The 20,839-nt window shown below is 41.3% G+C and overlaps 3 protein-coding genes across 14 annotated transcripts in view; 1 reads left to right on the top strand and 2 right to left on the bottom strand.

Annotated features, from left to right (window-relative positions):
• Positions 1 to 2,407: 2,407 nt before the first annotated feature.
• mrps6 (mitochondrial ribosomal protein S6) lies at positions 2,408 to 5,128 on the bottom strand. The gene is made up of 2 exons (XM_083540554.1): positions 4,600 to 5,128; positions 2,408 to 2,592 (listed from the first exon to the last, which is right to left on the bottom strand). The coding sequence occupies exon 1, from the start codon at positions 4,962 to 4,964 to the stop codon at positions 4,602 to 4,604; it is 363 nt and encodes a 120-aa protein (XP_083396680.1). The 5' UTR covers positions 4,965 to 5,128; the 3' UTR covers positions 2,408 to 2,592; positions 4,600 to 4,601.
• A 910-nt stretch (positions 5,129 to 6,038) lies between these two features.
• Positions 6,039 to 11,764, top strand: nolc1 (nucleolar and coiled-body phosphoprotein 1). 9 transcript variants are annotated; one of them, XM_083540412.1, is made up of 15 exons: positions 6,039 to 6,215; positions 6,654 to 6,709; positions 6,792 to 6,946; positions 7,065 to 7,285; positions 7,394 to 7,511; positions 7,790 to 7,908; positions 8,021 to 8,216; positions 8,316 to 8,435; positions 8,523 to 8,588; positions 8,694 to 8,947; positions 9,008 to 9,146; positions 9,262 to 10,146; positions 10,254 to 10,366; positions 10,844 to 10,904; positions 10,984 to 11,764. In XM_083540412.1, the coding sequence occupies exons 1-14, from the start codon at positions 6,105 to 6,107 to the stop codon at positions 10,862 to 10,864; spliced, it is 2,574 nt and encodes an 857-aa protein (XP_083396538.1). In that variant the 5' UTR covers positions 6,039 to 6,104; the 3' UTR covers positions 10,865 to 10,904; positions 10,984 to 11,764. The 9 variants fall into 9 exon arrangements, with proteins under 9 accessions (XP_083396538.1, XP_083396532.1, XP_083396531.1 ...); XM_083540408.1 differs by having other exon boundaries at positions 6,040 to 6,215; positions 8,021 to 8,076; positions 8,131 to 8,216; positions 8,694 to 9,146; positions 10,821 to 10,904; XM_083540410.1 differs by having other exon boundaries at positions 6,040 to 6,215; positions 8,694 to 8,917; positions 10,821 to 10,904.
• A 970-nt stretch (positions 11,765 to 12,734) lies between these two features.
• micu1 (mitochondrial calcium uptake 1) overlaps positions 12,735 to 20,839 on the bottom strand; it is a 36,655-nt gene continuing 28,550 nt past the window's right edge. For all 4 annotated transcript variants that reach the window (XM_083540481.1, XM_083540482.1, XM_083540483.1 and 1 more), the window contains exons 8-12: positions 20,616 to 20,816; positions 18,382 to 18,519; positions 16,856 to 16,964; positions 14,213 to 14,302; positions 12,735 to 14,131 (exon numbers count right to left, since the gene is read on the bottom strand). In XM_083540481.1, the coding sequence (XP_083396607.1) occupies positions 13,968 to 14,131; positions 14,213 to 14,302; positions 16,856 to 16,964; positions 18,382 to 18,519; positions 20,616 to 20,816 (702 nt within the window). In that variant the 3' untranslated portion in view covers positions 12,735 to 13,967. The remainder of the gene's footprint in view (positions 14,132 to 14,212; positions 14,303 to 16,855; positions 16,965 to 18,381; positions 18,520 to 20,615; positions 20,817 to 20,839) is intronic.

The raw sequence follows: 20,839 nt of genomic DNA, 5'->3' as shown, positions 1-20,839 counted from the left end.
TTATAGAGTAAACAAAGGGCTGCATCACAGACAGGAATCTCATGAGAATGAATGTCATTACTAAAGCAAGTCTCCTTTCATTGGAGCCACAGTCGCACTGCATACACAATCTCTAAAAGATCGATATTAACCTCATACAATGACCCCAGATTTTCCTGGGGATTTAAAACGAAGGCAAATTGTGTGTTTTTGTACAATTTCTACAGGAAAGAAAACACAAAGGTATAAATGGTTCATTAAAAAAGCATTACTGTTTTGACTGACCTTCTTGAAGGCCCACCACTGCTGATCTAAACCCTATCAGATTCACTGACTTACGTTTAAACTTTTTTTCATTAATATGCATTAATTTATTCCAAATCGTCTATTCTTTTCATTTTGAAGCTTTTCTCTCAGTTGAGCTGCTTTCATTTATATATGTTTTTGTTCAAATTTCTATCCAATCCTATTTCAGCCGTCAAAACACGTGGTGCCAGGGTCTTTTTGAGGCCTTCAAAATCAACAGTGCCTTAAGTGTAATGTACATGATGCTTGATGCGAGTTGGCAACATCACATCAGGTTGCAACATGATGCAACAGCAAGTTGGTCACATCTTGCAAACCGCATCTGTAGCAACCTGCCAAACTTCTTAATGCTTTATTATTAGTAAAGACGTTCCAGTCATTTAGCAAACGTGTCTGTACGCACCTCTACAGTACAAATATAAATCCCAACAAGACAAAGGAGGTCGACTGAATCAATTTAAACTTTCTTAAAGGACACTTGTGCAATTGTGTAAAATGTGAAAGCATGCTACGTTTTATTAAACCCAAATTCCTGACCTTCTGAATAATATTCCAGAGCCTTTACCTCTAAACCATTAGGCAGCACTTTTGGACATTCATTTCATCATTTCATCTTCTCCCGCTTATCCGTAATTCGGGTCGCGGGGGCAGCAGTCTAAGCAGATTCCCCAGACACTTCTCCGTGTCCAGGGATCGGGCTGTCAAGGGCCCCGCCTTCGACTGCTGCCCAATCCTCTCAGCACCGGTCCCTTACGGTCCCTCCTGCAGGTGGTGAGCCCACCAGAAGGCGGCCCCACGTCGCTCCGAGGTTTATTTTCTCGTAAGGGTCCCCTGGAGCATAGAGGGTTAAGGGCCTTGCTCAAGGGCCCAAGAGTGGCCGCTTGGCGATACCGGGGCTTGAACCCCTGACCTTCCAATCGGTAACCCGAAAAACAATTTAACACAATTTAACCGCTGGAGCCACCACTCCCCACTTTTGGACAAATCAATGCAAACAAATCAGATTCGCTTAACAAACACATTTGTCTGAATAAGTCTATTTTTCAAATGTGAAAGCACTATAATCATGTAATACTTTAGTAATGTTGTTCCAGGAAGCAGAAATGTCTGTTCTGTTGTTTCCTCGGAGGTCGAACAAATCCGGGCAAGACGCACAGATTAGACATCAACGGCGAGAAGCAAAGTCAACTTAATCTAGTTCAATTGTTTTAAGAAATACAATCTTCTCATCAATTTGAAAGTGAAAGAACCATATACATTTTTGTTAACGATGATCCAGTGAAATAAGAAACTTCTGCTGGTATTTCTGAGGTGCAGAAAGCAGGCCTAAGCCTCATATCTGTATTTTGCTATGCAAAAAATTCCAAATGATCCAAAAAGCCAGTCAGAATAGTTGAACAAATATACTTTGTTGACTCTGCAAGCAGCATGGAAATAGATCATTTGAGTAAAATGCCTGTTCTTCTAAAATCTAAAAGAAGCTTTCACACAGCAGTCCTCACGAATGTACAAAAAGCCGTCAACTTGATCAGTGTAAATGGGTTTAACAGATACATGTGTTTGATCAAGCTGCATGTGACGTGAAAGCACCATGAAGGTATTTACTTTTATTTATGATGAGCTTACTGTTTCAGTTAATCTTGTTCAATTCAGTGAGTAAACATGGCAACCATGCTGAACATTTACAGCAGATTTCCAAATAAACCCAGCCATTCTGGAATGAAATGTTCTGCCCTGGGTGTCAAAAAGCTCAGCCTCAGTAATGACACCTCCAAAAGGATAATGACCCAAAACAGAATAAATAACATTGAAAAAAAACGTTCTGTACAATCTGAATAGTGTCTCAGGCATAAAATATTTTCAGAAAATCAGAGCAGGTCCAATCAAGAACACATTCTCTGCTCCAAAGCTCACACACACACACACACACACACACACACACACACACACACACACACACACACACACACACACACACACACACACACACACACACACACAATATTTCATCAGAGCAGTGATTACTGTTGATGGTTTTACTACGGAAGCAATCATTCAATTCTGATCAGACTCACTGCTTCAATCTAATAATTTACAAGGTAATAATTTACAGGGTAAAATATTGCATGTTTTCTTTCTCCTTTATTCAGTCAATCGCTCAAGTTTTTAATTCGTATGTACATCTTGTAAGATAAAAAATAAAAAACCAAGATTACTTTTTTTTTAATTCATTTCTCATAATAAACTCTCACACAAACACGCCTATAATGCAGCAGAGCCCAGCAGCGCAGCTTCTTCCTTATAAACCTGAGGATGGAAAAAAAACAAGATTTTAACATTCGCAAAATCCAAAACAGTACAGCATTGACCCTGATGTCTGCTGAAATCAGGTCATATCTCATGCAGGATCAGAATTTATATTGGGGTTTTGTTGTGCTCTTTAAGAGTCCAGTCTTTTTGAGAAAACAAACAAAATGTCATTGTTTATTACAATAAAGATCATGTTGCAAATAAAACTACTGAATGCCTGCAATGCATCATGGGTAACTCAGAGAGTCCATCACAGAGACAGTGGTAAATCACTTATACTGCTTTGACGGTCATTTAGAATCTCTAGAATGTCTAAGTGAAGGTGATAAAGGTGAAAAGGGTCAAAAGTCTATCTGTTGATATATTTTTCTTGGTATCAGGTAAACCCATCATTGAGCTGCGCATAGCGGGTATGTTTTCATCAGCAGGCGTTCTGGTGACACGTTTGTTCACATTTACAGCATTTTGGCAGATGATCCTATTCAGATGATCTAAATAAGTCACTTTAATATGAAGGACACATCTGGATCACTGCGGGATTGAGAAACACCAAAACACCTAGCAAACAGTGATTTGGTTCCAAAACTGGAACACGAAGGAACAAAAGTTCTAGTTTATAGCAATTTATACACGTACAAGAACACAGTCCTGTATTTATTTCTATTGTTAATCCAGCAGTGAGTGTGTGGTCTATAAAATCCCTAAAAAACACTAATAGATATGATGCTCACACTCTGTCAGAACTAAGAGGTGACCACACGGTGGCTTGGCCTTCCCCAGTATTGACTGGGGCCTTCCCCAGTATTGATCGGTCATAGTTCAGTTTAATTACAGTAACCATGTGATTCCCAGCAACGGAAACAGTTTGAGAAGGATTTAACCGGTCAATCCAATAACTCAAAATCTGACCAGCCAAATGAAAAGAAGTTCAAACACAATGCTAATTTGTTCCCAGATTAATGCGAATTAAGAAAATTGTACTTAATATTATCAGCACCCCAACAGATGTTTTGTTGTGGCTTCAATTTTAGTGAAATAAATACACAGAGTTACAACAAGATCTACAGGCTTTTTTTTTTTTTTTTAAGGAATAATTTGCTTTATCCTAGGTCTTTCACCTTGTACACACATTTAGGCCATTTAGTGTAACCAATTCTACCTACATGCACTTTTCATTTATATAAGGAAGGAAGAAAACCAGAAAACGCAGAGAAATCTATGCAGGCACAAAGAACAAGCTACAAAGTAGGAGCACTACCCACTAAAGCACTGACTGTTGACTGTCTGAAATGATGGAAATGTGAAGATGATGATACTACAGAAGCTGTAATGTACTAGAATATGTGCATGAATAGAACCCTGTGGTTTGCCTTTGAGCTGCAACTACTGTCAGATCTGCTGCGAGAATTTAGGAGCATGTCAAGTCATCCTGTTGACACTCCTTTCCACTGGTTCTTCTCAATATTTTCTTGGTTTAAGACTTAAGAGTTCCTTCTCGTATTCCTGAGGTCCCATTGACCCCTAATCCTGTCCCTTTCTTATTTTCAGATCTGCCTGATTCATCCTGATGCTCTACCTCTGAATGGGGTTCTCTTCAGTTGAAGTCCATCTGATGATTGCTCTATAATAACAATCTACAGATCCATGAGGAGCATCTAAAGAACTTTGAGACTGGATCTGTATTGTAATTCAAATCAACAGTCTGCGATAAAGGCTCAAGGCTGCAGTTTGCATGAACAGTTCTGCACTTACGTCTCCATCACTGAACACCTCAACCATGATGGAACTGTAATGAATGGACATACAATGTTGAGGATGAGTCATTTCTGATTCTGGTTCCTCTCAGGGTTACTTGATCATGATGTCTCACCACTGTATATACTTATAAGCACTCTATATGTCTAAATTGTTATTTTATAATCTTTTCATCTATGTAAAGCTGATTAATAAAAATTAACTCAATTTGTTTTTCTTGATGCACACTTGGTAATTTGAAATCCTCACGTTTATGCAGAAGTCCTCTGGTCAGTGTGAGAAGGTGAAGAAGAAGCGCAGCACGGAGATTTTGGAAGCTCTGTGTCCTTATTTAACACCGTCTGCCGCACCACGTCCACGTCCCTCTCCAGGTGGTTAAGCAAGGGGCTTAGGATCGACGGGGAGGCGTGAAAGTCGACGAGGAAGTAGGAGGCTCGCGTGTGCCGCTGGCTGTGCTTTCTGATCGTGTACGGCAGCCGCCTCTCACCGAGACTCTCCAGGTCTCTCACCACGGCGCCGCGCTCCATCAAGGTCTCCACCGTGCGCCTCAGCACGGCCGCCGTCTCTGGCCTCTGCATGGCCTTCAGCACTAGAGACAACTCGTAGCGAGGCATTATCAAACCCGAATTCAACCTGGCTGAGGGGCACAATTCACACTCAACACTAAAAATATATAAATAAAAAACAAGACTTCTTCTATAAGACACAGGGCGCCGCCATGACAGTTTGACAGCAACGTGAAATCCCTCTTCTTCTTCTTCTTAAAGGCGAGATGTCCACTCTAAGGTTTTGGTGAATCAGCGCCACCTAGTGGACAGGATTGTAAAGCGTAGCTGCAAGTCGAAATGGCATCGTTCATTTTGTTATTTACACCACATACGAGTTTGCAATTTTACAAAGATCAATATATATGGTTTTATATACATATATGTTTTATAGACACATGGAGACGTCATTAGGGCTTGGCAGTAAAGGCTTCTTTTTTTTAAGCGATTCATTATGGAGTTTTGGTGCCTACTGTGCCTACTGGACTAAACTCGTAACTACAAGTCGAAATGACATTTTATTGTATTTATTTTCAGTAATGAATTTTTACATTTCTTACACAAATGTACATTTCTGTTTGCCACGTTTTTTACGTTTTATGGCGGTTCGGCAAACCAGCCTTCTTCTCCTTCTTGTCATCGAGGCGATTTGTGCACTATACGGTTTGGCGCTACCTACTGGACGGGAGGGTAAAGCGGAGCTATGATTTACATTTATGACATCGAGATAAATATATATGATCTAACATACATATTTATTTTATAGAGAATGAAAAATACTAATGCATGAATAAAAGAAGAAACAACTATTATTGAAAATTCGCGTCACTAATACGTATCTTCTCTACTTTACACGCAGCCTGAATACAAACAGCCGCTTCCTTCCTATCTAGGTGCCCTATATTCGAAACAAGCCGCGTTTACCCCTAGTGCACTATGCGTTTAAATAGAAGGCGTTTGAGATTCAGCCGGACGCCACAGCGCCCCCTGTCGTGTTGGAGACAAGAAAACAGGATTGCCGTTACTATAAAAATTCGTAACAGTCTCGAATACGGATACAAAAAGTTAAAACACACTTTTGGCATAAAAATACATTCATCGATGCGGCATTAGAAGAGCTACAAAACGAAAGCCCCGTGACGTCTTTCTTGTGCGCCATTTCCCCGTCGTCACGTGATCGGCTTCGTCGCGCGTTTCAGTGCAGTGAAGATGGCGGCGGGCAGCTCGGTGCCGAGTGATCTGTATCAACACGTTTATACGTTTCTACTAGAGAACAAGTTCACCAAAGCCGCTAAGGAGTTTATAAAGCAGGCGAAAGTCGTAAGTATACGCGATATAGTGTTGATGTGTTAAACAGAGACACACGCGCGCGCGTTGTGAGCATGCGTGCGTGGATTGCTTTAAACACGTGTCTGGCGGCGTGTGTGTCTGCATCGCTGTAACCTCTTAATACAACAAAGTGTATTAATATATAAATGATCAGTATGTATTATGCATGATTTCATGTATTACAGTTTAATCTAATCTACTCAACGGTAATGTTTAAGATCCGAGATTACTACTAATAAATTCCCATATTGTGCTCAATCTGTGTAATTACCAGTTTATAACCACCACTATAAACCGTGATGTTCCCCTTTAAGCCTTTTTAACCCCCATTTAAAAAAAAGCAACCTCCCTCTTTTTTCCCCTTATGATTTTGATTTTAGTATTTTTTGGGGAGAAGTTTCTGAACAACATTTTCTTCTTCCAATTTAGAAACCTCAGGACCAAAATGAAGAAGGACTGATAGACATCTTCAGTTTTTGGGTTAAGTAAGTAGATGTTGTATAATCTTTCTACCTCGCATCAACTACCAACTGCTTGTACCTGACTGACTGTTTTGGTATCCTGAAGGTCTCGGGAGGCTACAAAACGAAAAGCGGTCCCCGGAGGTTCTGGGGTTAACGGACCGTGTGCGAAAAAAGCAAAGCAGGATGAGGAGAGTTCGAGTGAAGAGGATTCGAGCAGCGATGAGGAGGATGCAGCGCCTGCCCAGAAAGCACCTAAAGGTAAAGGAGATCTTTGTGACTTTTGAACTCTGTACTGATCAGGGTCAGGAATCGGTTCTGTCTGTGGCTTCACAGTCAGTGTTTTCATATACATGTACATGCTTGTGTATGTTGACAGTCGCGGCATCTCCAGCGGTGAAGAAGGCAGCGGCGAAGAAGGCAGCGGCATCTCCAGCGGCGAAGAAGGCAGCGGCATCTCCAGCGGCGAAGAAGGCAGCGGCATCTCCAGCGGCGAAGAAGGCAGCGGCATCTCCAGCGGCGAAGAAGGCAGAGTCCAGCAGCAGTGATGACTCCAGTGACTCTGAGGATGAAGCAGCCGCCACCAAAACACCAGTACAGGTAAACATTAGATTCTTCAAATGTTCCTAAAATCTGATTGATATCTGACCAATTTCCTTCTATACGATATGCTTCCTAACTCTGCAGTTGTGTTGTTTGGTGTCTCAGAAGGTCACAGTTGTGAAGCCTGCAGCTTCGTCCCCTGCAGCAGCCAGGAAGAAGGACACCAGCTCCAGCAGTGAGGAGTCTGACTCGGAGGAAGAACCGGCCAAACCCGCAGCTACAGGTAGATTATTGCTAACATGACACTGAGTAGTTATGGAGTACACGTGGAGTTAACACTCTTCATTTAATAATAAAAATAAAATAAGAGGTCTTTAAGCCATTGTTTTGGTGACCTCCCCAAATTTCTTGAAAATGAGCTTCAGGGAATTGGGTGCTGAATTCTCTGTAAATGAATCATAACATATCCAGATTGTAATTCACTATTGCATTTTGTTAATTTCAACACACTGCTCAGTAAATGTGTCTCCTAAGGCTGTAAATTTTTTCTGTGCTTCTCAGGAGCCAAGCCTAAGACTGTGACTCCTAAAGCTGCTCCTAAAGCCCCAGTTCAGAAAAAGCAGGAGAGCAGCAGCAGCGAGGAAAGTTCAAGTGACTCTGAAGACGAGGCTCCAGCAAAGGTAGGATTCCGTCTGGAAAAGCTCTGACAGCAGTAGCACAGAAGCCTCTAGAGAGATTTCTGATGCATCCAGAAGGTAGATTTCCTTATATTTTTTTATTTGTGCATTAAAGGCAGCGGTGAAAGCCCCTGCCCCGGTGAAAGCCCCTGCCCCGGTGAAAGCCCCTGCCCCGGTGAAAGCCCCTGCCCCGGTGAAAGCCCCTGCCCCGGTGAAAGCCAGTGCGAAAGCCCCAGCTACAGCCAATGCCAGCAGTAGCAGTGAAGAATCCTCAGAGGAGGAGGCACCACCTAGTAAGAAACTTAAAGCAGGTAATGTCTTAAATAAAATAAAAACACAATTATAAAATGATTTCAGAAAGTAAACCTGGTTGTTTGTAATGTGGCTGAGGTTGTGTTTTTTGCTTATAGGTACATACAGCGCTGTACCTCCACCTGCAGTTCAGAAAGCCCCTGCTCCAGCAGCTAAAAAGGACTCATCAGACAGCAGTGAAGACAGCAGTGACGAGGAGGAAGAAAAGAAAGCCCCCGGTAAGAGGTTTGGATAACTGTAAAGTTGTAAAAAACTGTAAAAAACTACTACTAGATCCATATCTAATGCTTTTTGTTTTTATGTAGCCCCTACAAAGGCAGTGGCTCCCAAACCTGCAGCCAAGAAAGACGAGTCCAGTTCAGACAGCTCCGGTATGAACAGCACACTATTCTGATATTCGTGAAGCTAACCCTGTTATACAGCATTTAGTATTTTCTGAAGTCTAAATTTATCATCCTGATTGTTTGGTTTTACAGATTCAAGCTCTGAGGATGAAGCAAAAAAACCAGCTGCCAAAGCGGCACCATCTAAAGCAGCTCCTGCTAAAGCCCCAGCAGTTTCCATGAAGACTGCGGCAGCTCCTGCTAAGAAGGATTCTTCCTCATCCTCTAGCTCTGAGGATTCAGATGATGAAGCAGAGAAACCGAAGGCTAAGGCTGCCCCGGCTAAGGCTGCCCCGGCTAAGGCTGCCCCGGCTAAGGCTGCCCCGGCTAAGGCTGCCCCGGCTAAGGCTGCCCCGGCTAAGGCTGCTCCGGCTAAGGCTGCCCCGGCTAAGGCTGCCCCGGCTAAGGCTGCAGACGTGTCATCTTCCAGTTCTGAAGAGTCTGATGATGATGATGATAAAGTCAAACCACCTGCTAAAGCTGTCCCCGTTAAAACTCCTCCAGCAAAGGGTGGCCCTGCAAAAAAAGCAGAGTCTTCAAGCTCAGGTGAGAACAACCACCTTTTCTAGAAGCAAGTCATAATTCCTTTGAGTTTGAAAGATTGCTCATGACATTTACTATAAGAAGTAACAAGGCAATTTTCTGTTTTATTCCCTATTAGATTCTGACAGCTCCGAAGACGAAGCTCCTGCCAAACCTGCAGGCAAAACAGAAACCCCAAAAACCACACCCAAACCAGTGTCCACACCGAAAACTCCAGTCACACCCAAGACTCCATCCAAGCCTGCAGAGAGCAGCTCGGACTCTGACAGCTCTTCTGACGAAGAGGAGCCTCCTAAGAAAGCTGCTGCTCCTGTCGTTAAACCAGCAACACCCAAAACTAAACCAGCAACACCCAAAACTAAACCAGCTGAGAGTAGCTCCGACAGTGACAGCTCCGACTCCGAAGATGAGACTCCAGCGACTAAAACAGCTAAAACTCCACCTTCCACAAAAAGCTCCACCCCTACTGCTAAAGTAGCCACACCCACAAGCGCTAAACCCACACCCACAAAAGCTAAACCCACAGCTAAATCCAGCAGCAGTGGCTCAGACAGCTCAAGTGAGGATGAGGATAATAAGAAGATTAAAGGAAAACCTGCTGCCACTTCTAAGCCTTCTGTGACTCCAACAAGCACTAAAAAGGCTGAAAGCAGTAGCTCCGACTCTTCAGACAGCTCAGATCCAGAGACCCCAGCTCCCAAAAAGACCCCGGCCAAACCTGCCGTGACCAACGGGAAAACAACTCCCAAAACCCCTGCTTCTACCACAAAGACGGCTGCAGCGAAGCCCGCAGAGTCATCGTCCAGTGAAGAAAGCTCTGATGACGAAAAGGAAGCGAAGACACCAGTAAAAACCACACCTGCTGTAAAAACCACCCCTGCTGCAAAAAGCACGCCGAACGCTGCCGCAAAGAAAAAGCCAGAGAGTAGCTCGTCGGAGAGCTCATCATCTGAGGAAGAGGAGGTGAAAACTCCCAAGACTACTAACGCCACTCCAGCGAACGGTAATTCGAACGTTCTCTGAGCCCGATTTCACTCTTGATGCAGTACGAGTTTGTTTTGCTTAACGTTCCCCCGTTATGCTGCTGATCACTTTCTTTTTAAACCACAGGTTCAAAGGGCAAAAGAAAAAGGACCGACGAGGACGAAGAAGCTTCGATGAAAACGCCTCAGAACAAACCTGTTCACGTCACACCTCATTCTTTCCCCCAAGCCAAAAAGAAGGTAAGGAGGATCGGGGAGCTTTTTAGGTCTTAGCTTAGTTCCATAGAGCCTCTCGCATGTGCTGTGTGTTCGGGTCATTTCCGAATGAGTGCAGTGGGGGAGATTTCCCGACTGACTGCAGTAGCGCTATGTTTTATACCAGCTTTCATGACTCTCAGCTGGATTTTAAATCAAAGCAGCCACTCGGTAGAGCTTTGGCTTAGATTTAACGGTGTGTGATTGTGAAATGGGGGTTTACTCTGTAAGATCTACTGGTTATAAATAACGATTATATTGGTTTATAAAGGGTTCATGCTTCCCCCTAGGCTTCATTTAATAAAGTCCTTTAATAAATCATTGCTATTGGTTGAGATCATTCAGGATTTGGAATTTTTTTTTAAACGAACGCTGATTATTTGTGGCGAAGCAGTTCTTAAGTGCCTTTCCCCCCCTTTTTTTGTTGTGTTCTTTAAAGAATGGCAATAACCCTTTCCGTAGAATAAAAGACGAGGAGATTGAGATCAACCCGCGCATGTCGGACAATTCTTTCACAGCCAAGGTAGGCCACGGTAACTATTTTCATCTCTTCACTTTGTTTCTCTCCGCCTTTTAACTACTCGCTTTTCTTTTCTTTAAAGTTGGGGGCGAGTGGAGATTGGGGCGAGAAGGCCAACGACGTGCTTAAATACACCAAAGGCAAATCTTTTAGGCACGAAAAGACGAAAAAGAAGCGAGGCAGCTACAGGGGAGGCACCATCTCGACCAACATCAATTCCATTAAATTTGACAGTGATTGAGGGCTCAACCCACGAGCACCACGTTTCCTTCATCCTTCTGGACTACTTTTTCTGATGCTGTAGTGTCCTATTTGAGGATCTGGCCACCCCAGACAACTGCAGTGTATTTGTGCTGTACTCAGGTCATTATTGATAATGAGCAAAGTAAAGCCTCGAGCAGACACAGTCATGTCAGGTGCAGTTTCATTTCTTAGCCACAAGGTGGTGACCTCACTTTGCTCATATATCTACATTACTCTTTCCTTTTATTTGTACTATCAGAACTGTATCGTCAAAGTCCTAGTTTCATGAGTTTATATCGAGTTAGTAAAGCTTTTTTTTTTTTTTTTTTAATTCAGCTAATGAAGCGGTTATATTCTGTTTTTCAGTCTGGACAATAAATCGATGAATGGTTTCTTTTTATCTGTTTTGAATTTGATATTGGTGTGAAACTGATCAGTTAATCAGGCTACATATGCTGAGTGTGGTGATTGTGCACAACATCTAATGTGAATAAGGAGCCATCATTAGCAGCACTCACGTTGTTCATACTGTGGCTGTTTTTAGTTTTTGATTCTAATTTAACTACCGCGACAGATGTATTTGTTTATGTATTCGTAATTAAAACCTTAATGAATCTTAACGTAGCTGTGTCACCTTTCTGGATAATTTTTTTTTTTTTAAATAAATCAGCTACATGATCTAAAATGGCAGAGGGCAGTAATGCATAGAATTTCAAAAAGTCGATGTTTTAAATTAGTGCATTAGCTTAAGTAATGTTTATTCCCTTTCCCCAGATAGACGTTTGTCATATGCGTGGTTGCAATTAAAACTTTCTGAGAATCAGCAGGCACTTTTCTTACTGGCACGAATCATCTATTGCACAGGCTTTCTATATGCAAACTAAAGGCCAGTCATGGAGCCATAATGCTGCTTCAGCACATAAACTGGAGATTCACATAAAACCTTGTTTACTATATTAAGCATAAACCTGCATTACATTACGCAGCTATTTCACACTTATGTGGCTTAAAGCTGCTGTGTGCACCAGTCGGCACGAGCATTAAACTGAAGACAGGAAACGTCAGGCATAAATGGGCCATCTTGCTCAATGCACGGCTTGTGATTTTCACTGCATTTTGCTGTAGAGTTAAACTGCTCAACCACAGCATGTATGGTGTTTGTGGTAGGGGTGGAATGCAATGCTGCTCACATCTAGACATTTAGACAGCTGTTATTTTTGCATGCATCCACCTACTAATATATATATATATATATATATATATATATATATATATATATATATAATTTTTTTTTTTTTTTTTCCCCACATGAACTAACTGGCAGTCTAATTAAAATCAGTGCAGCCCTGACCAGTTTAACTAAGGATGAAGTCACATGACACTGGACAATTTTTTTTTATTTTTTTTTGCATGTGACCTTTTCCATACCTGTTCACTCGTTAGCACTTGTAGCACTTGTTCTCCTATCTGTAATTATATCCTTTTAAAATATGTTTTCGGTTACAGCCCCGGTGTGTCAGCACAGACCCGTACTAATGGTTTCAATTTGTGCTGCTTTTCCAAACGCATATTAAACCCACAAACTCACACTGTCATGAAAAATGGTTTAATATAGTAACTCTGCACATCACTCATATATACTCATTCAATAACATATTCAAGTACATCATAATTTCTCAACGTGGCTTTTCTCACAATTCATAGCCTCCTATATCTATCTATATATATATATATATATATATATATATATATATATATATATATATATATATATATAAAAAGAAAAACAAGAGGGTATCTCAGTGATGATGCTGAATGTGGAAGAGGTCTGGTTTTAAAACAGACCTTAAAAGCCCATGTTTTTGTGTGTAAGAAGGCAAAATGTACAAAAGGCCTTTTGTAGAGCAAAGCAAATTTTTTTTTTAGTGGATGTCAAGAATCCCACAATCCCCTCAGCTCTTACAGTAGAACTCCAGCATTTTCCACCTAGTATGTATCCAACACATCTGAAGCACATGCCATGGGGAAAGAACCGAAACCTGCTTACAAAAAAAAAAGCCCAACCATGATCCAGTAGTTACTGAATCAACACCGGTTGAAAATATTCAGCTTTAAGGTATAACCCGAGTTCAATAATACTACTCTTACGCTCAGCTGCAATGAACGATGAGCGTGTTCTTATTTCGTATTCTTGAGGAACATAAAAAAATGTAAAAACTGGTTACTTGTATTTACACTGGTATCTGTACAGAAACAGACCCACATTGGAAATCCAATGGCCATCCTGAGACCAGTGGCCGAAATCCCAATGCATTTTTAGTTGCCAATTTACTTATATCTGTTTTACCAAGTAAGGAGGAAACCCTCATGCTCAATTGGTTGGTGGAGAGGAGGACACATGAAGGACAGGTTTGTACCCTGTGTCTACTGACCACCAAACCTCTGGCGAACAATAATATATTAGGGATATATAATGATCTAAACATGTATTATAAATTATTATTAAATAGAATTTTTTTTTTTTTGCAGTATTGAAAAACGTGTTGAAATTCTTGCCTGTGATATTTGCACATATGCTACAGATGTGCCAGAGGAAGTGGCTAATGTGTTATTCTCTCTCTCACAGCAGTTACCTCATGCAGCGGCACTGTCCACTACAGCATGTGCACGATTTATTACATGCCATCTTAGGTTCATTTCGTAATTACGTTGGCTGCAGACGATGCTGCTTTCTGTCTGTCTCTCTCTTTTTTCTTTTCTTTTTTCTTTCTTTTTTTTTTTTTTTAAACCCTTCCACCCCTCTCTCTCTCTCTTTATACCCTGTTACTGCTGTTTAGGCATAGCGAAGTCCCACGCTGTGTCCTGCGCACACTTCCACATAGCGCGCACCAAGCGGGTGAAGCCCATGTCCTTGGGCTTCTCGAGCCCCCGCATCAGCCTCTGCTTCATGATGGCTATAAACTCCTTGTTGCTCAGCTCGCCGTTACCTGAGACAAAAACGCTGTCAATTATTGCACTCGGGTTTCGTTCTGTATTTCATTTCTGGACAGGAGCAAGCACACACTTACCGTCGCAATCGAATAAGGCGAACACAACGTCGCACACGTGGTCCGACAGCTCCACCTTGGCTACAGTGCGAGCCACTTGCTTCATTGTGGCTGGATTGAGGGAAAGAAAAAAGCACAATGACATTATAGCAGCGACATATTTCTACTCAACGTGTTGTGAAGCCACGATCTGGCAAAGCCGATTATATCGAGATAGCGAGTTTGTGTCATTAATGATTCTCTGGATGAAGACTTTTTCTCCCTGGTGAGGAGGAGATGGAAGAAGGAAGGAAGAAAATGAGTGGGAAAAGGGTAGTGGGCTCATAAAAAAAAAAACGGAGGATGTCAGTGAGGGACTGGATAATAATCGGCTGCCACACAGCAACCTCTCAGTCCCAGCTGAGCAACACTAAAGTAAAATAGATAACCAAGACCATGACACGGTCTTTAGTCTCCATAAGAACCATTGATTTGCTTTGTTTTCCGATGAGAAGCGCAGAAGACAAGAGACAAAGACTTATGGGAGACGGCGGCCGGGTTATGATTTCTGCACCAAGACGAATCAATTTCTACATTATCAGTTCTGCATGGCACTGAGCAGAAAATGTAATTCTTTTTCATTCCAGAATTGGGTGGGAACGAGAGATGCCGAGAGAGAGAAAGCTGGTAGATGAGTGGGAGAGAGAAGAGAGTGGGTGAAAGGCATTAAAGAGTGGAGGAGCGAGGGGGGGGGGATTAGAGAACGACAAGACATGACACTGGTGTAATGGCATGAACTTCCCATGTTGAAAGCAGAGACTTAATTTGTGTATGCCGGCAGTGTCTCTAATGACTGTCTTTAAATGGGTGCAAACTTTACACTGCAAATCCAGGCCTAGTTTTTTTTTATTTTTATTGGTGTTAAATAATGACCAAGTTAAAAGTATTTTGTTTACAAATTGTGCTTGCGATGTGAACATAGTGCTTGTGTATTGTTTAAGTTTAATTAGATTGAATCTCCAGCATTATAAGCAATTTCCGAGCCACTATGGAGGCAGTTATATAACAGCATCATAATTAGTCACAGAAATGAAAAATAACTACAAGTTCTCCTGAGAATGTTGTTTAAATGTCTACAGACTTAAAGTAATTCAATGTAAAGGAAAAACAGGAGACATGTGAATAGTTAAAGATTGACAAAGACGTTGCTTGGTCATATACCAATCTGAAATTGTCCAGTTACAGTGAATCCTGTTCTTGTTTGTTCTTGGATGGGGTCTGTTTTATATATATATATATATATATATATATATATATATATATATATATATATATATATATATATATATATATATATATATATATAAATGTTATATAAATATAAATCAATGTCACGGTCACGGTCAGGCACCGAGATCGTATTGTTTTCATTCTGAAGTTTTCAACTGTCACAAACCTTCTTGTTGGCTTGCACCAGTCTGACCATTTTCCTTTGAGCTCTCTTATCAACAAAACATGTCTGTGTAAACTTGCAGGACAATTGTGTGTAAAAATGGAGAGGTATCTCAGTGGTTAAGGCATTGGACTCTGGCTCTGAAGGTCATTAGTTCAAATCCCAGCGTCACCAAGCTGCCACCTGCTGGGCCCTTGAGTAAAGCCCCTTGACCCTCAACTGCTCAGTTTTAAGTTGTTCTGGATAAGGGCGTCTGCCGTAAATGTAAATGTAAAATCCCAAGAGATGAGCAGTTCATAAAATGTTGCCCATGTTGTTTCAACATCAATGCCACACTGCAATCACTTTTATCATATTTTCTAGGAATGTTAGAGCAGGTGTTCTTATTAAATGCTAGTGAGTGTGTAAGTCAGTGTCAGTCAATTTTTACCCTTAAATGTATAGTCATCGGGCATAACATGGTTGGATAGATGATAGACAGATATTTAAACGTTTTGACTTCAAAACAATAGAAAAAGCACAAACAGTCGAATCATATCCATTTAGAAATGATCTTAATAATATGATGTGAATAACTGATCATTCAAATACTCAGCTTTGTTATCATCGACTGGAGAGCCAGAATGAATAACTCTGAACAGTGTGAAAGCTTCGGCATTCAACGCTGCCATAGCTACGGCAGCCTGCCACCTGACTCGCACACCTACACTATATTTAATTATGTCACACCGTGAGGGGAAAAAACGCTTCAGAAAAAGACAGAGAAGAGCAAGTGGCACAGAATATGACCAGCAGCAGATACAATTCCCCAGATCAATAAACGAGCAGTGGATGAAGATGCAGTGATGCGTTCTGTATTCTGGAGGTTATTTAAGCAGAGACTGGACTTAAAGGGAAAACTGCATCCTGATCTGATCTTATTTCTAATCCTGAATGCCTGAACAATGACCAGCTCTTTTCCCCCTCACATCCGACTGAACATGAAACTGTTATTAATTAAAATAATATAAATTACAGAGACAAGCATTAAAAGGGCAGAGTGAGACAGACAGATGGAGGAACGTGATTATAAAGCCAGAACAGGTACAGTGAGCTACAAGCGGAATGTTTACCAGAATAAAGGGGAAAATGGGAGGAAATATGAGCATTGCTTTGGGAAAATGATAAAGCTGGTAGATAGCAGTCTCAAAATAAGCATCATGTTTTCAATAAAATAAGGTGTTTGTGTGTACCTTTGTCTATAGATGCACCCGCCATGTGGTAAAAACTCAGTGCGGTGTCCACGTCATTCACGTTCTTCAGAAACGTGAAAAAATTCTCCACTTCTTCAAACGTGATTCCCTAACGAACACAAAGGACGCAATTGAGAGATAAAAGAATGATCGCTTTCTGTTCAATGAAGCCTAAAAAAAGGCAATAAATGTATACAGGCTGTTCATTTGTTTTTACGATATCAGGCTTTTGTTATAAAGTTGGACCTGAAGCCTTAAAGGAGCTTAATTAATGGAGGATGTAAATCTTTCTCTTTTCGTTTTAGCGAACAATGAAACATGACTGATGTCTGTAGCTGGATCATGCAAAAACAGTGATGATTTAAAGCATGACTTCAGGTTCACTCTGATAAATCTAGAGTGGCCTGGGTGTGTACAGGCGACCGGGTGTGTATCGGTATGTGCAAGATATTTTAGCGCAGTGCCTCCTGAGAGGTGGGTAGGTGAGCAGGATATGGCTAATTACCTGATTACAGTCATTAAGAGAGAAGAGACGTGCATTAAAGTGCTCTTTAACCAAAGCAGAAGATCTGAAATCGAGTTAGGCGCATTTTCTATTCCTCAAATGCCCAATTCACCTCGTTCGGAGTCAAAAAAAGTGCACATTTAATTTCATTTTAATGCAGGTCTCCCAGAAAGAAATAAACACATTAGTCTTTTCTTAAGGAGGAATCATTTTTTTTGGACGGGCTGGCATGATGAATCGTCCTGTATTGTACCTAAACATCATAACAGTGATAGCTCACAACTGCTTCAATGTACAAAACAACGAACGTAAAACCCTAATATGAATAAATGTCACAGCAGCTATTTGAAGGTTTAAGATGTAAGTTGTATCCAATGAATAAAGCAAGCATAAATAACATGCTACAAGTATAATGACCATTTTATGATATCTACACTTATGCTTACAAGCTGGCAGTTACAAATGTGAGGCCTTGTGTCATCTGTCTATCAGTCAGCTAACGCCTCCACATCACCAGATTAAGTGCTTAATCACTGAGCAAGTCAATGAACAGCAATGTCCTGCTAAAGCAAATCATAAACTCGTCAATAAAATCGAGAGGCATCTCATCATGTCGAAACGTCATGTCCGTGGGCACAAAGTCATCACTGAGCGCATGTGTCGATACCTTTTTCAAAACGTATACGACAAAAAAAAAACAGAACGGGCCAAAGAAATTACCTTGTTCCCACCTTTGCACCTTTATGCTCATCTGCCTGAGTAAACAGTAGCGCATTACAACCTCGGCAATGAGTAATGAGGCAGGCATTACAACCTTGACAACGAGAACTTAAAAGCTAATTTGGCAGTGAGACGCGAGTCACGAGGCATAGATGGGTAATGGTTCGTAAAGGTACAAAGGGAGTGTGGGACGGAAAGAGACAGGGGTACGCATCTACTTGGTTTTGTTGAAAAAGACTAGAGCTAATGACACATTTTACCTTGAAAGTGCCGGTATGATTTCAACACTTATCGTGCTTACCTGCGCGTCTTTGAACATCTTCTTCAGGCCTTTTTGCATCTGTTTGAGTTTGCGGGACTGAACACCGCTGTAAGCGAGCAGCATACCCCCGAACTGCCTCTCTGTGATCCTGCCATCCACTGGGTCATTCCTCTCAAACTACACACACATGCACAGAGGGATAAATAAGAGTGCAGAGAATAATCACATGCTTTCACACTTTTTTTTTTTATCTCTCATATATAAAATTTGGTTTAGGACAAAAAGGGCCTGCTAGTGATTTCTTCCTCTTGCACCGTTCCCCCCCCTCGTCCTGCACCCAATCTGTATGTAAATCTTCTTTGTGCGCCATGATGATATAGCATATGCTAGCAGAGTCATGCATCATCCAGACAGCACAGCAACCTTGGGACTGGTCTGTTCGTGCACACTGTATGCTTAAAAAGCACTGAAATCGCACACATGCAGGTGCTTTACTTTAAGCAATTCAAGTAGCATTAATCCAGACACCACCCCAACTAATACAAAATCTATACATTGCGGAGAAGAATTGGATTGTGTGACACCGAGGGTATGGCATGATTCTTTCCTGTGCTTTTATTTTTCAACACAACATTTTGCACTACAGAAACTACTTCTCGATCAGTTCTTTTTAAAGTAATGACTTTATGACTTTCAACATGACCGTCCAAGAACCTCGGAATTCTACTCCTCTTTTCTAGATGGCACCAAAGATAAGTAGTCAGAGATGTGTCTCTCTCTCTTTTTTCCAGTCTCTCTCTGTCTCTTTGTTTTACCAACTGAGCCTAAACTCTGTAAGTGAGACAGTCCATCAAGTAGACACTGGTGCCAGAGAGAGGCCAAAGTAAGACAGAAAACGTAAGTAACGGTTGGGAGATGGTGGAAATGTCAGCATCATAACAGACTGGACAGCATGTTAAAGTAAAGCTTGCCCTGCCGCCTATGCCCTTACATACGAACCAGCTCTTAGTGACAAAGCCGACCTGAAATGGACACATGCTGACTTAGTGCTGCCATCATAGAGACAATCCGTCAGTCTGCCCTTTTCTGCTTAACCCATTGTTTTTCCATTGCCCTCTCCCCATCCCGTTCTTTTCTTTCCATTTTATTGCAAATCAGTCCATTGGGATTACCATCAAGTTTAAATTGGTAAAATTCGATTAAGAAATGTAGAGCTTCTGTGCGTAGGAGTGAGTGGCTGCAGATATTGGTACTGGTTTGGAGGAAGAAGACTTTCACAAATCACTTGTCTGATGTCTCATGTAAAAACCCTGAAAAGGCTCCTCATGCTCGACATTTTTTCTTGTTTCATGGTCTTTCTGGGATTCTGCCCTGTTTTGCACTATTATACACACACACACACACACACACACACACACACACACACACACACACACACACACAGCATTTTGATTAAAGCTATTCGGTGTTTAACTTCACATTTGCACTGTATTATTTGTAATATATATTGAACCTTTGACATAATATTAGACAGCAGCATTGACCTGGTCTCTGAACCTGTACCTCATACTTTGCACTACTATAACATGTTATTGTATATACATATGTATATTTATATATTAGATTTATATTTATTGATATACATTTCTATTTGTACTTCCGGTTGGATGCTAAATGAATTTTACTGGCCCTGTACTTGTACTCTGCACAGTGACAAAGTTGAATCTAATCTGATCTAATTCTAAGACCTGCAATGGTGGCCCCCCCACAATTCACAGCTAAAATGTAGAACACCGACATGAATATACTTGTCAAACCTAGATTAATTGATTTTTATTTTACATGGATGACCCCAAGACATGCTCCATTTATAACAAAGTTAAAGTGCTACATCAGCGAATCTTGTACTAAAGTGACATAGCGGGAACAGGGGTGGGGCCAGGTAGTGATAGATAATAATGGATACCCCACAATACTGTGTAAAATCATTTCAGATTCATATATCAATTGCTTTAGCTGAAAAACAAATCTAAAAAAGAATAATAAAGAGGGAAAAAAAAAGACCATACCGTATGTTTAAGTGATACTCGTAGCAGTGCATTCCGATGTAAAAATAAAAAAATTGACACATTCCTAATTCCTGTGTTATTTCGATAATAGATTTGTGGCATATTCCTTTTTTATCCCCCCTGTGCATTTTCTTGTGGGTTTTTTTCTGCCAGCTCTCTCACATGTATCCCATTGATGTGACATAATTTCACTAATTACTGTACCTCAAGCTTCAGTACATCGTGCTGTAGTTTCCTCTGGAACTCCAGGAAACTGCCGATGGTGAGTTTGCCCTTCAGGTCGGCCCCAAAGAAGTAGGTGGTGAGAGCGGAACTGCAGCCAGCTGTCCTCAGAGTGTTTCCCGTGGTGGAGCGATCCCTGTGCCGCATACCCATGCTGGTCTGAGAACGGATTATACTCTGTACCTGAAATACAGACATGCAGAAAG

This window comes from Silurus aristotelis (assembly GCF_946808225.1).
Source record: "Silurus aristotelis genome assembly, chromosome: 4".
NCBI classification, from domain to species: Eukaryota; Metazoa; Chordata; class Actinopteri; order Siluriformes; family Siluridae; genus Silurus; species Silurus aristotelis.
This window is presented reverse-complemented; position numbering and strand designations above follow the sequence as displayed.

Bases quoted from the DNA above. Each gene is read 5' to 3' on its own strand.
- nolc1 (XM_083540404.1), top strand. From the start codon at position 6,105: ATGGCGGCGGGCAGCTCGGTGCCGAGTGATCTGTATCAACACGTTTAT. The intron at 6,216-6,653 runs GTAAGTATACGC...CTTCCAATTTAG, and splicing joins TTATAAAGCAGGCGAAAGTC to AAACCTCAGGACCAAAATGA. The intron at 10,147-10,253 runs GTAATTCGAACG...TTTAAACCACAG, and splicing joins TAACGCCACTCCAGCGAACG to GTTCAAAGGGCAAAAGAAAA.
- mrps6 (XM_083540554.1), bottom strand. From the start codon at position 4,964: ATGCCTCGCTACGAGTTGTCTCTAGTGCTGAAGGCCATGCAGAGGCCA.